Genomic DNA, 17400 nt, shown 5'->3' with positions numbered 1-17400 from the left:
CCTGACACTTTTTTGGCCGCTTACCCCAGAATCGCCTGCTTGCTCCTCTCGCTTCTCTGCCTGTCGTGTGAGTCACTCTCTTTCCTGAGCCAGCGCATGACCTCCCAGTTATTCCCCAGGGATGCACAGGGCACTTTCCCTCTTGACACTGCAAGTGAAAAAGTGACAGGTGTCATCAGTCTATGCCTTCTAATTAGTGCCAAATGTAATATGTTACCTGGGTCTCATCGAAGCCCAGTTTCCTGTGTGTGCTCTTGCCACTGGGCTCTGGCAGCATTCGCTCCCCCACCCCACCATCATCTGATTCATTCTCTCCTGGCGTCGCATGTTGTTCCCAAGGATTCTTCTTCAGTTTTTTGGACAATATATACCCCTCCCTTCCATGTGTCTCTCTGCTGAGGACTCAGGCTCAGACACAAGCTGTGCTCATCCATTTATGTTAGGCTAAACGTACAGACTTTAAGCAAAACACCAAATTTTGGGGTGTGACTTCTGAGGTCCAGTTCTCCTTATTGCAGATATAGGGAGTCTTAAAGTCAAACACGAGTCTGTTTCAGAGGTCTCACGCTGAGCTTGTAGACCCCTGGTTGCCTGGGATGGTTGTGCTTCTGCTCAGTTCTCTAAGGCATTGATTATGCAGGTATTGAGAGGATAGATGGCACCTGTCATGGTCACCAGGGTCCAGTGGATGTCATATAGAATTAAAATAACAAATGAGAATGGGAAATACAAGCTTCCATGGGCTTCTTTAGAGGCCACCTTTCAATGCAAAGATTTCACAGAAACGAGAGAAGAAATAGACACTGATGACAACAGCAATGTCCTTGAACTGCAGGAGCTCTAAGAAAGCTCCTTCTGATTCTCCAAATACTAGGTCTCAGGTTCTATATACATTTTCAAGTGGTTGTATAGCCAATTTGAAAGATCTACTTTTTTTTCTTCCCATTTTCATCTGTTCAACAGTGCCTACCACTCACCTCTATTCATGCAGTTCCCTCCCCAGTTGATGGTTTGTGTGAGTGCAGAGCACACAGCTCTCTGATGACTTTGAAGGGTAGCTGAAGGTTAAGATTTCTTCAGCCCAGCTGGCACACCTGCGTCGACCTGGTGCTCCCAGCCCCAGCTCAGTTCCTTTCTGTCTTTTTCTTCATCTCTAGTTAACATTAAAGTCACCGCTCCCCTTTCCCAGCTTCTTGGCTATTGGCCCAGCTCAGAGGCGGGAACCAACATTCATTCCCCTGTGCAGATAAACTACACCTTACCTGTGTTGGCAGTTAGCAGGGTGAGGCAGGCAGCCGTGGTGGCCTCTCTGTTCATTCTTCTACAGCCTGCTCTGCCCAGGGAGCCTCCAGGGCTGCTTTAAGAGCATCGGGCATATGCCAGGAGACCTGCGTTCTCAGCCTCCCTTCACACGTCTTAGGTTCCTCATCTGGAAAAGGGGGAGTTGGTTGATCCCTAAGTTGCTTCTAGTCCAGCTATATAAATTGAGTATATATTTTGTGCCAAGCACTGGAGATTGAAAACAAAGTGCCCTGCCTCCTAGCAGTGCATATGTGAACTGGAGGTAGATGGCCGAGTATAGCCCTTACAAGCAATTCATCTCCCAAACCCGCAGCCCAAACATTTGTTCTCAACCTGCTTGAACATCCACTTTCCTTGAAGACCTCATAGGCTGCTCTTTCCATTACTCATCTGTCTTCTTACTCTGTTTTAAAAGGATAAATATAGATGCATTTTTATCTGGTATAGAGTATCTTCTTTCTACCTCCCATTTAGTCAGACTGAAATCCCTCTTATTGCAACTGATAGCTGTTTTATCTCATGTCTGGGAAACTTGAAGCAAGACCAGACTGATGGTTAATGGCTGCCCTTTGTGATTCATGTGTATGAACAGAAATGGTCCAAACCGTCTGCTGGCACATGGGGCTCAAATACAAGAGAAGAAAAGTTCTTGAAAAAATTATAACTTACACAGTGGCACAAGGTGGACATGTTATAGAAACAAGGGTGAGAATTTATATCTGTAATTCCCAGGAGATTTATGTACATAATAATGCTCTAAGGGGTGTTGCATCCAGAGAGAACTTGTCAGAGTGACCAGCCGGCTGCATCTCCTTCCTGGGGGTCAGGAAGGAGGGTGTGTGCCATTTGTAAGCCCTTTTCAGAACTCCTTTCTTTCTCCCATTTTTCAGATCTCGTGCAAGCTTGTGAGGGAGGGAGGAACACTTTTACCCTGTCCGTTACATGTATCCTGAAGGAAAGAGAGATGCTCCTGGTCAGGCTCAGGTCCTTGTCAACAGACTCCCTGGCAGGCAGCAGAGCCTTTCCATGACCAGCGACTGACCAGAGCTTTTTCTCTTCCAGAGACGAGAAGAACCAGTCCATCATAGTCAGCGGGGAGTCTGGAGCCGGCAAGACCGTGTCAGCCAAATATGCCATGCGCTATTTCGCCACAGTTGGTGGCTCGGCCAGTGACACCAACATCGAAGAGAAGGTCCTGGCGTCCAGTCCCATCATGGAGGTAAAGCCCTTGCCCTTCCTGATTGGAGTCCCTTCCTTGGAAGCGACTCACGTGGTCACAGTCACGTCTTTGACTGAGAGCCCATTGTCCGCTGTTGAGGAAAAAATTACAAAGATGCCCCTGGGGCCACAGATTTGGGAATAATCTAACCTGGTAGCATCCTTCAGGTACCCAGTATTGAGCAGAATGTCCTCTTCATGTTTTCCTTGTCACTTGACTCTCCTGAATGCTGTAGAGACAGTCCTTCCCCATCTACCACCCCTTCTGCTGCCATCGTAGGTCAGCAAATCAGTGGTCCACCAAAACCACTCAATGCTTAGAGGCCCACTGAACCAGGAGAACAGTTCTCATGGGGATGGGGAAGCCTGGCTAGAAGATGCCTTTTTTCCCCCTAAAATATATCTAGACAGTTTATCCTTTGGGGGAAGGTAGAGCCAAAAGCTATGCAATAACAGACTCTATTGAGGACCCTCAGAAAACAGTCACCTGTGATGGAATGAACTGGCCAGGACACATCCTGTCTGTGTCTTCACACCCTCTCCATCACCACCTGGGCCAGGTGGGCTCCAAGCACTCGGTGCCAGGGCAGGGCCAGAGATTTCTTAAAACTTGGACCTTGCTCTATATAACTAATCATGACTTAGGGTCAGAACTCTATTTCTCTTTTTTCCCTTTGCTCTGTAAAAACTTAATCCTGATGGAGAAGCACTAAATGGCCACATGGTTCCTGGGCCAGCTTTGATTTCTTGCCTTTGACTCTGAGGTTCTTCATGAATGTCTGGGTTACAGTCTGGTAGGAGCCCACCCTCTGCCAGCCCTTTGTTTTTATAAGAAGGAAATCTGTTGAGGCCAAAAGCTGCCAAGATAACATCATATTTCTCTGCAGTGCCTTGAGCCCCATTGATTAGTTCACAAGTCACTAAGGGGGTTGCTCTTTCAGATTATTTTGGAGCTGGGGGAGCAAACACCTGCCTGGACCTTCCCAGGTATCCTCTCTCTCCTCCTTCCTTTACTACATGCAGGAGTAAATTCTGAATCTTAGTTCATAGGAGCTCATAGATTATCCAGGCAAAATCTCCTGCCAACAGAGTAGTATTGTCTGGAGAACTTCATTGTCTACTGAGTAATAGGACACAACAGATTCAGTAAGAATGTGATCGCAACTACTTTCTATATCTGTTCTTATATGAATTGGGAAATCTTTAATACAATTGAAGGCAGTTTTGCAAACAGATAAAAGCAAAAAGAAAACTTTTTATTCTATTACCATGGTCCTTATACTTGCCCGTGCACCAGAATCGCCTGAAGGGCTTGTTAAAGCAGATTACTGGGCCCCACACCCAGAATTTCTGATTCAGAAGATCTGGGGAGGGGCTCAAGAATCTGCATTTCTCACAAGTTCCTAGGTGATGCTGATGCTGCTGGTCTGGGTACCACACTTTCAGAACCACTGGCCTATTGAAAAGGTAGGAAAGGCTCAGTGGAAAATAGGCCAGCATGAAGGAAAATAATCCCCCCCAGTCCTGCAGGCTGCTAATATTCATTCATCATTCTGCTGTGTTTCCTTCCAGCTTTTTTACTGAATATTGTAGTATAAGCCTTGTCCCCATATCATTAAGCTTTTTATGAAATGTCTTACTGGCTGTAAACATATGTTACTATTTGGTTTTACCATATTTGTTTAACTCCCTATTATCAGGCATTTAGTTGGTAGCCCATTTGCGTTCAGCATATATTCTAAGCCCTGAGGTGGGGATCTGGCCATGGCCCCAATTCCGAAAGTGATCATAGACATGGCCTGGGCCTCTGCTGGACCATTTACTGTACCTAAGCTGAGGCAGCTAAGACAACACCATTAGCATCATGTTTTAGCTCCAGTGGGAGTGAAACCGGGCTTTCAGCTTCTCCTTTGCCTAGTGTTTCAAAATTCAGTTCATCTTTAGGCAGCAAGAGTTCAAAGACACAGAGTGCCTCCTCTTTTGGAAATAGAGTAAGTGGTTACTCTGCACAAAACAGAGAAGGGAAGAAACCTGTTTGATCTCTGGTGGCTGAACAAAGTGAATTCTCAGTCAAGATGAGAATTTAATGAAGGCAGATCGTTATTAAACATGTGCGAGACTCAGGGTGAATGATATTTTTTAAAAAAGTTATTGTGATAAAACATATGTAAAATTTACCATTTTAAGTATACAGTTGAATGGCAGTAACTACATTCACAGGGTTGTGAACCATCACCATTGTCCATTTCCAGGACTTTTTCATGATCCCAAACAGAAACTCGGTACCCATTGAGCACACACTCCCCACTCTGCCTTCCTTCCACCCTGGACAACCACCATTCTACCTTCCTTCTCTATGAATGTGCTTCTTCTAGGAGCCCCATGTAAGTGGAATCAGAGAATATTTCTCCTTTGGGGCCTGGCTTATTTCACTTAGCATGCTTTCAAAGTTGACTCACGTTGTAGAATATATGCTTTTTATGGCTGGGTAATATTTTATTGTGTGGATATACCATATTTTGTTTGTTCATCCCTCTGTTTATGGACACTTGGGTGGTTTCCACTTTTTTTTGGCTACTGTGGATAATGTTGCTGTGACTATTGGCATGGAAGTATCTGTTTGATCTTGCTTCAGTGGTCTGAAATTATCTAATGTTTTCAGTATTCATTACAGCCTGAGCAGGCTGGTGCACTGCTGGGGAGGCAGGGTGTTTTGGGATGGGGGAAATGTGAGAGCTACATGCACACCCCAAATACACAAGATGTGGTTCAGTTGCTAAGGTCTAAAGGAGGAAGAAGAGTGTGTACATGAACCAGCCTAATCTCATATGATGTCATGTAAATAAATGCTACAATAGTTTGGGCTCAAACATTAAAGTTCCATCTTGTACAGTAGGTACTTGGGAAACTATGTAAGTCCCGAGGGTTCATTCTGTCACATGTAGAATTTTGTCATCCTAGAGACTGTCTCTTGAGCTGTTATTAAGTGTTATATTAGGGAGAAATCTTGGATATGAACATGGGTAGGAAGACTAGTAGCCGGGAAGAACTCTGGGTGCTGTTAGAGTGTTTCCAAGCAGAGAAAGAGAGCCTTTTATACTTGCAAAACCCAACTTTTCACAAGTCTAGAATCTATCTAGGTCCTTGTGTGCAGGAAGCCCAGTCGGCTTTGTGGCTCCCCAGAGGGTCATGGCCAAGCCCGGCCTGTCTTAATCAGAGGACAGCCGACTACTGATTGCTCTACCCCTGTGCTGGGGAAGGAGGGCTCCTCCCCATGAAGCAGTCAGTTACGGTCATGTCATCATCTCATTATTTCCACAGCCCAGCAACTGCAGACGCCTCCTGGGAAGACCAGGAGATGAGGGCGGTCTGAGGAGGCAGAATTCCCAGTGGGCTGCGCTAAGTGGCAGTTGTTCGAATTAAAAGTGACTTGAGGATGGATTGGGCTGATTTATTGTCAGTGCCAGAGCTCTCTGACCCCATTCTGTGTAAAAGCTTGTCAGCATCCGGGAGTGACTTGTTCACAAGTCGGCACTGATTAAAAGGACATTGGTAATCAAGAGACTGTTAGCCCTGGCAGTTTTTCTCACTGGTTAGAGCATCAGCCTGAGCACCCCAGGGTAGTGGATTCGATTTTGGTCAAGGGCATGTGCCTGGGTTGCAGGTTTGATCCCTGGCCCTGGTCAGGCTGCATGCAGGAGGCAACCAATCGACGTGTCTCTCTCACATCAGGGTCTCTGTCTGTCTCCCTCCCTCCCTCTTTCCCTTCCACTCTCTAAAAATCCATGGAAAAATATGCTCAGGTGAGGATTAACAACAAAAAAAAAGAGACTGTTAGAGCAGGGACAGAACCCAAGTTCAGGCCAAAGGGGTCCCGTGGCTTCTTGAGGGGACTGGAGTCTGCTGAGATACAACTGTGGGAGCCACAGAGACCCCCCCATCCTGGAAGAAAGAAAGGAGGCTAGGGTTTCAGTTAGGAAAATGGGTAGAAACTAAGATCAGTTACTATGTAATTTTCAGGGCTTGAGGTTTTTGGTTTTTTTTAAGATAAAGAAACAAGAAAGCCTACGACTATTAACCTATATAAGAATCTGCCCCCAACATACCCTACTGATCCCATCTCCTCTTGGTTTCTCTCGTGTTTCAACAGACTCCGGCTCCTCCACGCTTGTCCATTCTCTCACGTGCCCCTGCCCTTTGCCCATGCTATGTTCAGAAATAGAACCCCTTCTCCTTCCCTACTGGTAACAGTCTGTCACCCTTTACGATCCGCTTCATTTTACGCTTAAGGCCATTTTCATTTTGCTGGACATGGCTAATTGCTCCTTCTTTCTGTTTCCACACTCTGTGGTATGTACCTGGTTATTATATAATCTTAATTACATTGAAATTACTTGTTTCGGTCCATTTTTATTTTACTACATACTTGTGCATGCATAACCCACAAAGATGTTTGTTCTCTTATATCATCCATAAATGGCGTCACATTCTAGCAAACATCTTGGAACCTGCTTCCCACTCAACACTTTTTTATTTATCCATGAATCACGCCTAGTTTACTTAGTTGGACAGCTTTATGGTTCCGTTGTATGGATATAAAACATTTTATTTATCTCTCCCCCCTATTGATAGACATTTAGATCATCTTTTTTTTAATTGTCAAATACAATTTGCATTGAACAGTGTTGTACATACTTACTTGTACAAGTATCTGAGTTTCTCTAGGTAATACCTAGAAGTAGAGGTGATGAGTTGTTAGGTCTATGTATGTTCAGTTTTACTAGACATGCCCCATTATTCTTCAGGTAAATTGTTCCAGTTTACCTTTGAACCAGCAGTGTACGAGAGTTTCTTTTTCCTTACAGCCTCAGCATCATTTCACAGTATCAAAGTTCTTGGTTACTGCCACTCTGGATTGTCATTTTAGCCTATCATTTAGCCTCTGATGACTGCCAAGCATTGTGTATCTTTTTTCTTTTTCTTTTTTTTTTTTTTTTTTGATGTTTATCAGTCATCTGAGTTTCTTCTGTAAATTTCCTGCGGATATCATTTTCCAGATTTTAACTACTTGCATCATATCTGCCTCTTTTGTTGAACTATGGACTCAAGAATGTCAAAGCTTGGGTTTTTATCAACCATAACAATTGGACTTGCTTCCTGCGTGCTTCAAAATGTTTCCTACGTCAGTAACCAGAAAAATCTAACAAGGGTTTAAAAGCTAAAGAACTACGTGCAAGGTCTTCACTCAGACAGAAATTGGAAGTTCTTCGTACCCAGGGTGGAGTTTATGGGTTTGGTAGTAATAACACAACCCTTTCCCTTTGTGGATACCATTTTATACTTTGAAAGTACTTGTCCATCTATCCTATCACTTCTTAAGGCAACCTCTCAAGTGAGGCAAAGGGGCCGTATCTTTCAGCTGCGATCTTCAGGTGTTGGGGAAAGCTTTCCCTAAGCTGCCAGAGAGAGTGATCTCAGGCATGGTCAAGGCTCTTGTCACCACTTGACAAATTCCAAAACTTGAATTTTTAAAAATTTTGGAATTGAGGCTTATTGATTGAAACTAGATTGTCCTCTAGAATTTTCCACAAACTGGCCTTTGCTGATTGCATCCTCATGATATTGTTAACGTGTTCCTTTGTCCCCTGTATGTCTTGCAAAAGGGTGGTAACATTTAGAGGCTGGATTAGATTCAGGTTTGATATTTAAAAAAGAAAAACAAGAATCCTTTGTTGGCAGTGTTATGTGCTCCCATTGAGAGAGACAGAATATCCAGCTGTCCTTTTGTGATGTCAGTCCCATTGATTATGCCTAAGCCTGTTAGTTAATTGGGAGTTCTCTCTTTCCTCCAGTGCTTATTAGCAGAAATGAGTCTAGGAGGAGAAACGTCTCATCACCTAAGTTACCTGCTAGAGTTTACACTGGAAAATAGGGTAGATGTTTGATTTCTTACTTAGTAATTGCCAGAGTCATGAGTTGGTCCCCTCCTATCCTCTGAGAGCCTGTTTTCCCCTCTTTTTCCTAAAAAGGGAGAAGTGAGGATTACTGTCTCTTTGCCTTCATCCTTCAGTTTGAACTGGCTATTTGAGATGTGGGAAGTTACCTATGTGTGTGGCAGCTCCTATCTAGTGAGTGGTGTGGAGAGTTGGGGAAGGTCTGTGAGACGAGTGGAATGAACACAGACTTTGGACTCATGTACACCTGAGTTTATGTCTTGGCGTCGCCACTTCCCAGCCACATGCATGTGCTACTTAACCTTTCTGAGTCTGTTTTTCCAAAAGTATGTTGAAAATTAATAGCGCCTCTCTCCTAGGGTTCTCGTCAGGATTAAAGGAGATTAGAAGGAGCTCAGCCCAGGACCTGGCTCTTGGTGGAGGCTTGGAGAAAACTCACTTTTACCAGCATTTTAGGGAATACAGCCCTCCTTGCCATTTTCCAAACAGAATTGACTTACTAAAGTATGGTGGTGGCTTGTCATGGTGCCTCAAAGGATCAAATCTCTGTGTGGAAGAGATGTGGATACATGCAGGCCTCTGATGGGATGATGAGGTTGGGGGGTGCTGAGATGAGTCCCAGTCTCCCTTGATTGGAGGAAGCTAATGACATTAACTCCTTTGATTAGCCGTTTCCTTGAGAGTCAGTCAGCTTGGCTGGACTGTGGCCTTGCCCTGATCTTGGGCATGTTCGTGCTCAAAGATGCCCTTTAGGACAACTCATTGTAACCAGGTTACACTTTCCACTGCTTCCCTGCGAAGTAAACACTGCATCTATGATGCATAGGAAGCTTTATACACTTTACACCTAAAAGGAAAAAGTATATATTATAGCCCGAACAGAAGATTTTAGGGTCTTAAAGTGGCAAATGACCTTTGAGGGCAAGGACTCCAAAACTCATTTCACAGGAAAGACAACTGAAACCCAATTTCATTTACCCTGCCATTGACTCCAATGTTTTTTAATGCCTCTTGCATGCTGTGCACTGGGATAGATGCTGGAGTTCCCATGCTGAAGCAGACGTGTAGTCGTCCCCCCTCCCCCATGGAGTGGGAGAGGGTGATGGCTCCTGGAGAATAGGGTGTAGGAGAAAATGAGGGCAAATGCAGAGGACCCGGGGAGCAGGTGGCAGGAGGAGCCTTCCTGCTGAAACTGGACGAAAGAGGAGGAGCCAGCCAGGGAAAGGGAGCCATGAGAAGGGATTGCTCCCAGAAGAAGGAACATTGCATATAAAATTGGGGTGGGGACAGAGAGAACACAGGGCTTTTGAGGAAGCAAAAGGAGTTCAGGATTGTCTGAGGATGGAGACCGAAAGCAGGAGTGACGAGAGGCAAGGCTGGGTCAGAGCCTTCAGAGGGCAGTGGAAGCCACTGAAGCATTTTACATGGGGAATGAAATAACCAGCTTTACATTTAGAAGAAAACTCTGGTGGTCAAGTGAGAATTGACTGGGAGACAAGAATGGGAGAAGGGAGGCCTGTGGAGACAGGCCTTTGAACTTGTTCAGGAAAGAGATGGTGGTGACTTAGGCTTAGGCTGTAGCAGTAGGCCAGAGAGCGGGACGAGATGTGCGACACATTTGGGACGTCACATCGGGTGTTCTTGGAGGGTGAGAGGATGTGTAGAGTGCAGGCCAGCCTGGGCTGAGTAGTGTGAGTGAGTCTTAGGTTTCCGCGAATGAATTGTTGCATGACTCGAGGCCTCACCTGACTCACCTCAAAAATAGGAATAGTGATGGTTTTCCTTGTCAAGACTTAACGGAGAGGACGTTTTCATGAGTATTTATCGTAAGTCAACTTCGTGACCTTTTCAAAGGTAGTGGCTGGCTTTTAGCTCGTCTGTTTGCCTTGTTAATAGCAGATGCTAGCTGAGCCTTATGCAGATTTGGGAAGTCAGGAGGTACTGATAGTTCTGTGGCTTGGATTTGACTAGGAGGGGTGGAGGATGAGTTGGGATTTGGGGTTTTCTTGTAACTCCTTTGTGCCTCAAGTTTCCTAGACAACTGAAAACTTAGAGTGGCTATTTTTCTAGCATTTTAACCACCTAGAAAGTAAACCACGTGAAAGGGATTAAAGTATTACTAAATTGTTACCAATCCATTACCAGTGTGATGTCTTATAGAAAGTAAACTTGCACCCACTCATTTTTTAAGTTCCCGTCGGGTGTTTTGAACTGAGCCTCTGCAGCTGCATGAGAAATGGCACCAAGAGGGCAACGGCTTTCTGATTTGTCCTAGTAATGAGGTGTGGTGGGATGGGTGTCAACCTTTGATCTCTTCCTAGGAAGTACCCTTTGTCAGTTGGGAATGACATTTGATTGCTTAGTCACGGAGACCCGATCAAAGTGGATTAAGCCCAGGAAGTTTTATGTTTTCTCACGAAAGTTTCCGAGCTCTGAGGCTCTAGACCTTTCCCTCATGGTCTCAAGATGACTGCTACAGCTGTACTATCATGTGCACATTCCAGGCAGGGGGGAAAGGAAGAGAGGAAGAACAATGGAGTACACCTTCCAGCTAGTCAGTCTCTTATAGAGCCCACCAATCGACTCATCATTGTCGTCGGCCATCCTTAGGAGTAAAGGAGGCAGGAGAATGAATTTCTGTTTTGTTTTAGCTTGGCCCATTGTCACCCCAAAAGCAGAGAGGCTCCACAAGGAAGGAAGAGGGAGAGATGGAGATGCTACCATAAACATACAGTCCTGAAACTGAGAAAGTCCTCCCGGTTTTGTACATCTTTTGTTTGTTGTGAACAGGCCATCGGAAATGCCAAAACCACTCGCAATGACAACAGCAGCCGCTTTGGAAAGTATATTCAGATAGGCTTCGACAAGAGGTACCACATCATTGGAGCCAACATGAGGACCTACCTGCTGGAGAAGTCCAGAGTGGTCTTTCAGGTGAGTGGTGTGACTTGGGCTTTTTTGTATATTTTTACCATAGATGCTGATACTTGCTCCCTTACCCCCCTCCGTGTGTCCAAAGAGCAACTCATCTTTTGAGCCTGGAATTGGATATGCTTGTTCTTGTGGTCTTCTTTCTCATTTTCCATCAATAAGTATTTATTCAAATGCTTTAGGCATCATTCCTGAGAAATCTTTTACCAGTACTATTATTTTTCAGTGAGTGTTGTTTTCAGATTCAATCAACAAATGTATTGAGTGCCTATTATGTGCTAACCTGTGCTAGACACCGAAGACACAGTGAGGATAAGGCAGTCCTGCTCCTTGTGGGTTTCAGAGTCATGACCAGAGAAAGGGCATAAGGTGTCTGGGTTCCAGCTTTCCCAGGAACCTTCTTATATGGTAGGTTATAAAAAAGAGAAAAAAACCTACTTGGTTTCCTTTTCAAATTAATGGAGTTCCCATCCGGCCGGCGTGACTCAGCAGTAGAGCATCGACCTACGATCCAGGAGATCACTGTTTGATTCCCAGTCAGGGCACATGCCTGGGCTGTGGGCTCGATCCCCAGTAGGGGGTGTGCAGGAGGCAGCCGATCGATGACTTGCTCTCATCAATGATATTTCTGTCTCTCTCTCCCTCTCTCTTTCTCTCAAATCAATAAAGTTACATTAAAAAAAAATAATGGAGTTCTTGCTTCTCACCAGACTCAGTCCTTCATTTCTCTGTGCTCACCTTCCACTCCCTTTTTCCCAACTGCCCTGAACTGAGACGTTGGTATGTGCCCTGGTGTGAGCCATCTGCACTCTTACCCCCGGTAAAATGGTTTCCTGGCCCAGACATTTCGGCTGCCTTCAGAGGGGACATCAAAAACAGCCTCAGCTGTTTGTTTCTCAGTGACATCTGTCTCCATGCTGATTCTTAGCAATGGATTTAATGAATTTCCTAATCAGCTTTATTGTTTTTAATTTCCTTGTATTGCCTAGGCTTTGTCTTCACCTCCCAGGTTTGGTTTGACAGCCCCACATCCTTTATTTCACGGCAGCAAAGCCAGCGGCATGCTGTACTGGGTGTGGGTTGCAGGTGCTGGTCATGGCTCTGGCCAGACTCTTCCCTGAACATCCCTGGAGCTTTCCCTCTTTTTTGCTTCCTTTGCTCAGGCCTCCTGAAGTCCCCAGCAGGTCTGGCCCAAATGTCCACTCTAAGGCCTGTCTCAATCATGGGCCTTTCCTGACTGCCTGGCTTGATCATGGGCAAGAACGTAGCTTTTCCTTAGTTCCAAGCCTCCCAGAGGGACAGGGAGCCTGCAGCAGGGAAACCACAGTCCGTGCAACATGAGCCTGCAGCACGGCTGTCTGATAAGTGTGTGTTGACGGATGGGCCCTCTGTGGAATAGCAATGATGTTCTTCACAGCAGGAAAAACAAAATACATGTTTTCATGTAAGAGAGGAAAATCCTCAGGTTAGATGAAGGCCTATATTAGTGAATGGAAGATCTGGAGGTGGAGATTAAAGGGGGCACAGGTGTGGAGGGAGAGTCTTGACCTCTGTCATCTGGAGCACCCTGGGATTAGGATGGGTAAGGGGACAGTTTTGGGGGTGACCACCCTAAGACTGTTTAACTGTGTTCTTCCTTCAGGCAGATGACGAGAGGAATTACCACATCTTCTACCAGCTCTGCGCTGCTGCCAATCTCCCGGAATTTAAAGAGCTTGCACTTAGTAAGTAAATGGGTGCCCATCCTCTGGGCGGGCTGTGGCTGCAGCAGATGGTAGGTACACCTGGGGGCTCCGAGAGCAGGAAGGGGGCTCTGCTCAGAGCCCTCTGTCGTGGGTCCTTGTCTTAGCTCTGCCTCTCCTGTGGGCGTGTCTGCTAGACCTCTTTGAGCTTCGTTACCTAGTTAGTAAAATCGCGTTAATTGTACCCAGGCTGCCTGCCACAGAAAATGTTGGAGAGGATGAGAGAGGCAAGGGGTGGAACAGTGTTTGCAGAGCAAAGAATTTCCCAGCTTTACTCTTTTGAAAAATGTTTCCACTTTTGACATCATAAGAAATATGTCCCAACCGGAGCATCTGGAGGTTTGATGATTCCCATCACTTAATTGTAGCCAACCCATTTTAAGTCATAATTAAGAATTGAGACAAAAAGAAGGAAGGGAGTGAGAGGGTAAGGCAGGGCTAAGGTGAAGGTGACTCGAGAGGCATGCTGATAAACCAATCGAACATTATACACTTAGAGATACCAAGTACTGGGCAGGGTTGTACCACACAAGGGTACTACGTAGCTTGTAGAAAATGTAAGTGATTGCCTGGCCGAGCGTGGCTCAACGGTTGAGCGTCCACCTAGGATCCAGGTGATCGGGGTTCGATTCCCGGTCAGGGCACATGCCTGGGTTGCGGGCACCAGCCGATCAATGACTCTCTCATCATTGATGTTTCTATCTCTCTCTCTCCCTCTCCTTTCCTCTCCCTGAAATCAATAAAGATATATTTAAAAAAAAGAAAAGAAAATGTAAGTGATTTTCAGGGGTAATTTTGATCATGTGCATTTGTTGCCTTCAATGCTAACTTCCAAGCCCCGTGAACCTGGGCCTCTCCTCACCAGCTGTCCCCAGGCTGTCCCCATGGGCCTGACTGAAGAGGAACAAAGCTGGGGGATGAGAACAGGCATATGAGGGTCTCAGCCTTGTTCGTGTGCCTAAATAGCTCAAGGCTGCCCCAACTTGGTAAAAAAGACAAATGAACCAAAAAGCCATGTCACCTTGGGCACATCACTGCCCCTCGTTTGTCAAGTGGGGTTGCCTGAATAAGGTCATTGAAGATCATGGAAGTCTGGGATTCCAGGGTGGGTGTACATCTCACCTGTGTGTGTCAGATCCTTTTTAAAACAGGTTTGTGGCGAATCCTACTATACAGTGAACTACCCATGACTTACTCATCTCGTATGTTCACATGATTTTCACAGAACAGTTTTACATAGATAAGCAACTCCTCCTGGCAGTGCGGCATCCTTTTCTGTCTTTCATTATTCAGTTTTTCTCTCCCATTTGCCATTGTCAATAAAGGTAATTTCTGCAAGGGTTGCACATCGGCGGGGAAAACGGGGGTCTGGGGTGGCTTACTGAGGGAGCAGAGCTCCTCACGAGTCCCGTCTCCGGGTACACGAGACGAAGCTGCCCTCGGGAGCCTGATGCCTCACCCTCCCTTCTGCAGCGTGCGCGGAGGACTTTTTCTACACATCCCAGGGAGGAGACACGTCCATCGAGGGCGTGGATGATGCAGAGGACTTTGAGAAGACTCGACAAGCCTTCACACTCCTTGGTAAGGAGCTTGGGAATGGAGGGGAAGGCCGGGAGGGTTGATTTCATGGGGAGGAGAAAAGCATGGCCGTGCCCCGCTTGGCTTGTCCACCTTCATCAGCTGATGGGGAAGCCCTGTCGTCCTTGGTGACTCTCTTCTCCCATCCCAGCTCTCGGGCTCCCATGCCTCAGGCTTGGGACTTTGTTGACCTTTCCTAAACATAAGGATTTGAGAGTTGGTCCACTCTGTGGGTTACCTGAATAAAGTTTTTAATCCCAGCATGACACACTTCTACTCCTATTAATATAGGTGTCACTGACTTTTTTTTAGCCTGATAAATTATTGCCTTAAAATTAAGTAACCACAGCTGGGGAGGAACATAGGGGAACAATTGTAGTATTTCCTAAACTGAGTGGTAGGTTGACTGGTGTTCATTATATTATTCTGTAACTTTTTTTTTATATGTCTGAAGTATTTTGCAATTTAAAGAGAAATGATGACGCCTGGAAGTTAAGTATAAATTATAAGGGGATTATCCATGTCTTTGGTAACTTAGCTGTGGAAATAAATTTGACAAGAGGTGTTAGCTGCCACAGAGGCTCCGGGGCAGGTGTGCATGTCTGTCGCTATGAAGGAGCATATGGCGTGGTGAGCAACAGCTCCCTGGACACCCAGCCCGCCACAGCCCTCCCAGGAGAAGGCTCCCCCACTGGCACTCTGGATGTGTGCCACAGATGTTTGCAGGATATTATGTTGGGAGAAAAATGACTGTAGATAAATGACCAATCTTATTAAACTCATAAAAACATCCATAAAGTGTTCGGTTGAAATCTGAGTCCAAAATGAGTGTGCAGATTGCTGCCTTTCCTTTGCTCCTGGAGAAATTAAAATGGTGCTGTGACCCATCTGGTTTGATCAGGACAATCAGAGTGGAGATACTTCCTTTTAGTCTGGGCAGCCCCTTTGCCCTCTGAGCTGTTGCTGTGAGTAGTAATTACTTGGTGAGGAGTTGGGATCATTTTAGGAGTCACTGGCCCAGAAAGGAAAATCAAACCTTATTTAAAAAAAAAAAAAAAAAAAAAAAGCCCTTAAAAAGGTAAAATGCCCTTTCTATCCTGCTGTGGATATTGAGTGTCATTTGTTCTTTTTTTTTCCCCCCCAGGAGTGAGAGAGTCCCATCAGATAAGCATTTTTAAGATAATTGCTTCTATCCTGCACCTTGGAAATGTGGAGATTCGGGCTGAGCGCGATGGTGATTCCTGTAGTATATCAGTAAGTTGCACACTAGCCCCGGAGATAAAATGTACACAACTTATTCTGTTCTCACAGTTTTATACAACTGAAATGTGTCTTTGCATTTAGAGGGCACTTGTAGGTTATTTATTCTTACCAGTGATGGTTTCTGTTCCCTTGCTGATAGTTTTTTAAAAGAACAAATCCTTTTCATATCAGCTGCCATCAAATTTCTGTCACGGAGGGCAGGGAATTTAGTGGCCACTCAAATTATTTTTTTAAATAATTTTTGAGAAAGAGAGAGAGATGGATTAGTTGTTTCACTTATTGATGGATTCATTGGTTGATTCTTTTTTTTTTTAAATCCTCACCCGAGGATATTTTTTCCATTGCTTTTCAGAGAGAGTGGAAGGAAAGAGAGAGGGAGAGGGAGAGAAATTGAGAGAGAGAGAGGGAGAGGGAGAGCAATTGAGAAAGAGAGAAAGAGAAACATTGCTGTGAGAGAGACACATCGATTGGTTGCCTCCTGAGGCACTCTCCCTGACTGGGGCCTGGGAGCAAGCCTACAACTGAGGTACATGCCCTTGACCAGAATCGAACCCTAGACCCTTCAGTCCTCAGGCCAGTGCTCTAACCACTGAGCCAAACCGGCCAGGGCCATTGGTTGATTCTTGTATGTGCACTGACCAGGGATCGAACCTGCAACCTTGGCGTATCAGACAACGCTCAAACCAACTGAGCTGCCCAGTCAGGACCCAATAAATTATTATTTTTTTAAATCATGATTACTTTTTTAATACTTTTTTATTTTTTTATTGCTTTCAGAGAGAGGAAGGGAGAGGGAGAGATAGAAACATCGATGATGAGAAGCATTGATCAGCTGCCTCCTGCACGCCCCCTCCTGGAAATCAAGCCTGCAACCCAGGCATGTGCCCTGACCAGGAATTGAACCATGACCTCCAGGTTCATGGGTTGACGCTCAACCACTTAGCCATACCGGCTGAGCAATAAATTATTTTTGATGGTTTGATTTTCTAAGCATCCTGAGGTCCATGGAATTGTACCAAGTATCATCAGCCCATAGGTCTTTGAGCTCCCTACTGAGGATCATACGGGAAGCCTATGAAGGAGTGTTAGATACTGTATTTGGTGATCCTCTCCAAGGAGTTCACAGTCTGATTGGGTAGATAAGACTGCTGACAACACTTGCCAAGATTTTGACAGCATGAGGCAGAATATTGAAACATTTATGTGAATGTATTGCAAACTGTAAAGTGCTTGATAAATGCTCACAATGACTGTTATTTTCCTGGTACCTGAAGTAGTACCCGATATATGGTAATAAAAACATGTCTAAGTGGGCAGACGGTGGAGTAGATGTTGGAGGAAAAGAACAGACAGCAGCTCTTTGTCTCACTAGGGTTAGGATGATCAGAACTTAAAACTGGCCCTGCCTTTAG

The 17400-nt window shown here is 45.3% G+C and overlaps 1 protein-coding gene across 1 annotated transcript in view; it reads left to right on the top strand.

Moving 5' to 3' along the window:
• The window catches only part of MYO5B (myosin VB), a 284644-nt gene that overhangs the window by 157676 nt on the left and 109568 nt on the right, over positions 1-17400 (top strand). The window contains exons 5-9 of the mRNA XM_087819084.1: positions 2365-2521; positions 11265-11408; positions 13048-13129; positions 14621-14728; positions 15870-15979. Coding sequence (XP_087675210.1) covers positions 2365-2521; positions 11265-11408; positions 13048-13129; positions 14621-14728; positions 15870-15979 — 601 coding nt within the window. The remainder of the gene's footprint in view (positions 1-2364; positions 2522-11264; positions 11409-13047; positions 13130-14620; positions 14729-15869; positions 15980-17400) is intronic.

The sequence above is a fragment of the Miniopterus natalensis genome, chromosome 7, assembly GCF_054644295.1.
Source record: "Miniopterus natalensis isolate mMinNat1 chromosome 7, mMinNat1.hap1, whole genome shotgun sequence".
Classification (NCBI taxonomy): domain Eukaryota; kingdom Metazoa; phylum Chordata; class Mammalia; order Chiroptera; family Miniopteridae; genus Miniopterus; species Miniopterus natalensis.
Note: the sequence above shows the minus strand (reverse complement) of the source record. Positions and strands in the feature narration are given on the sequence as shown.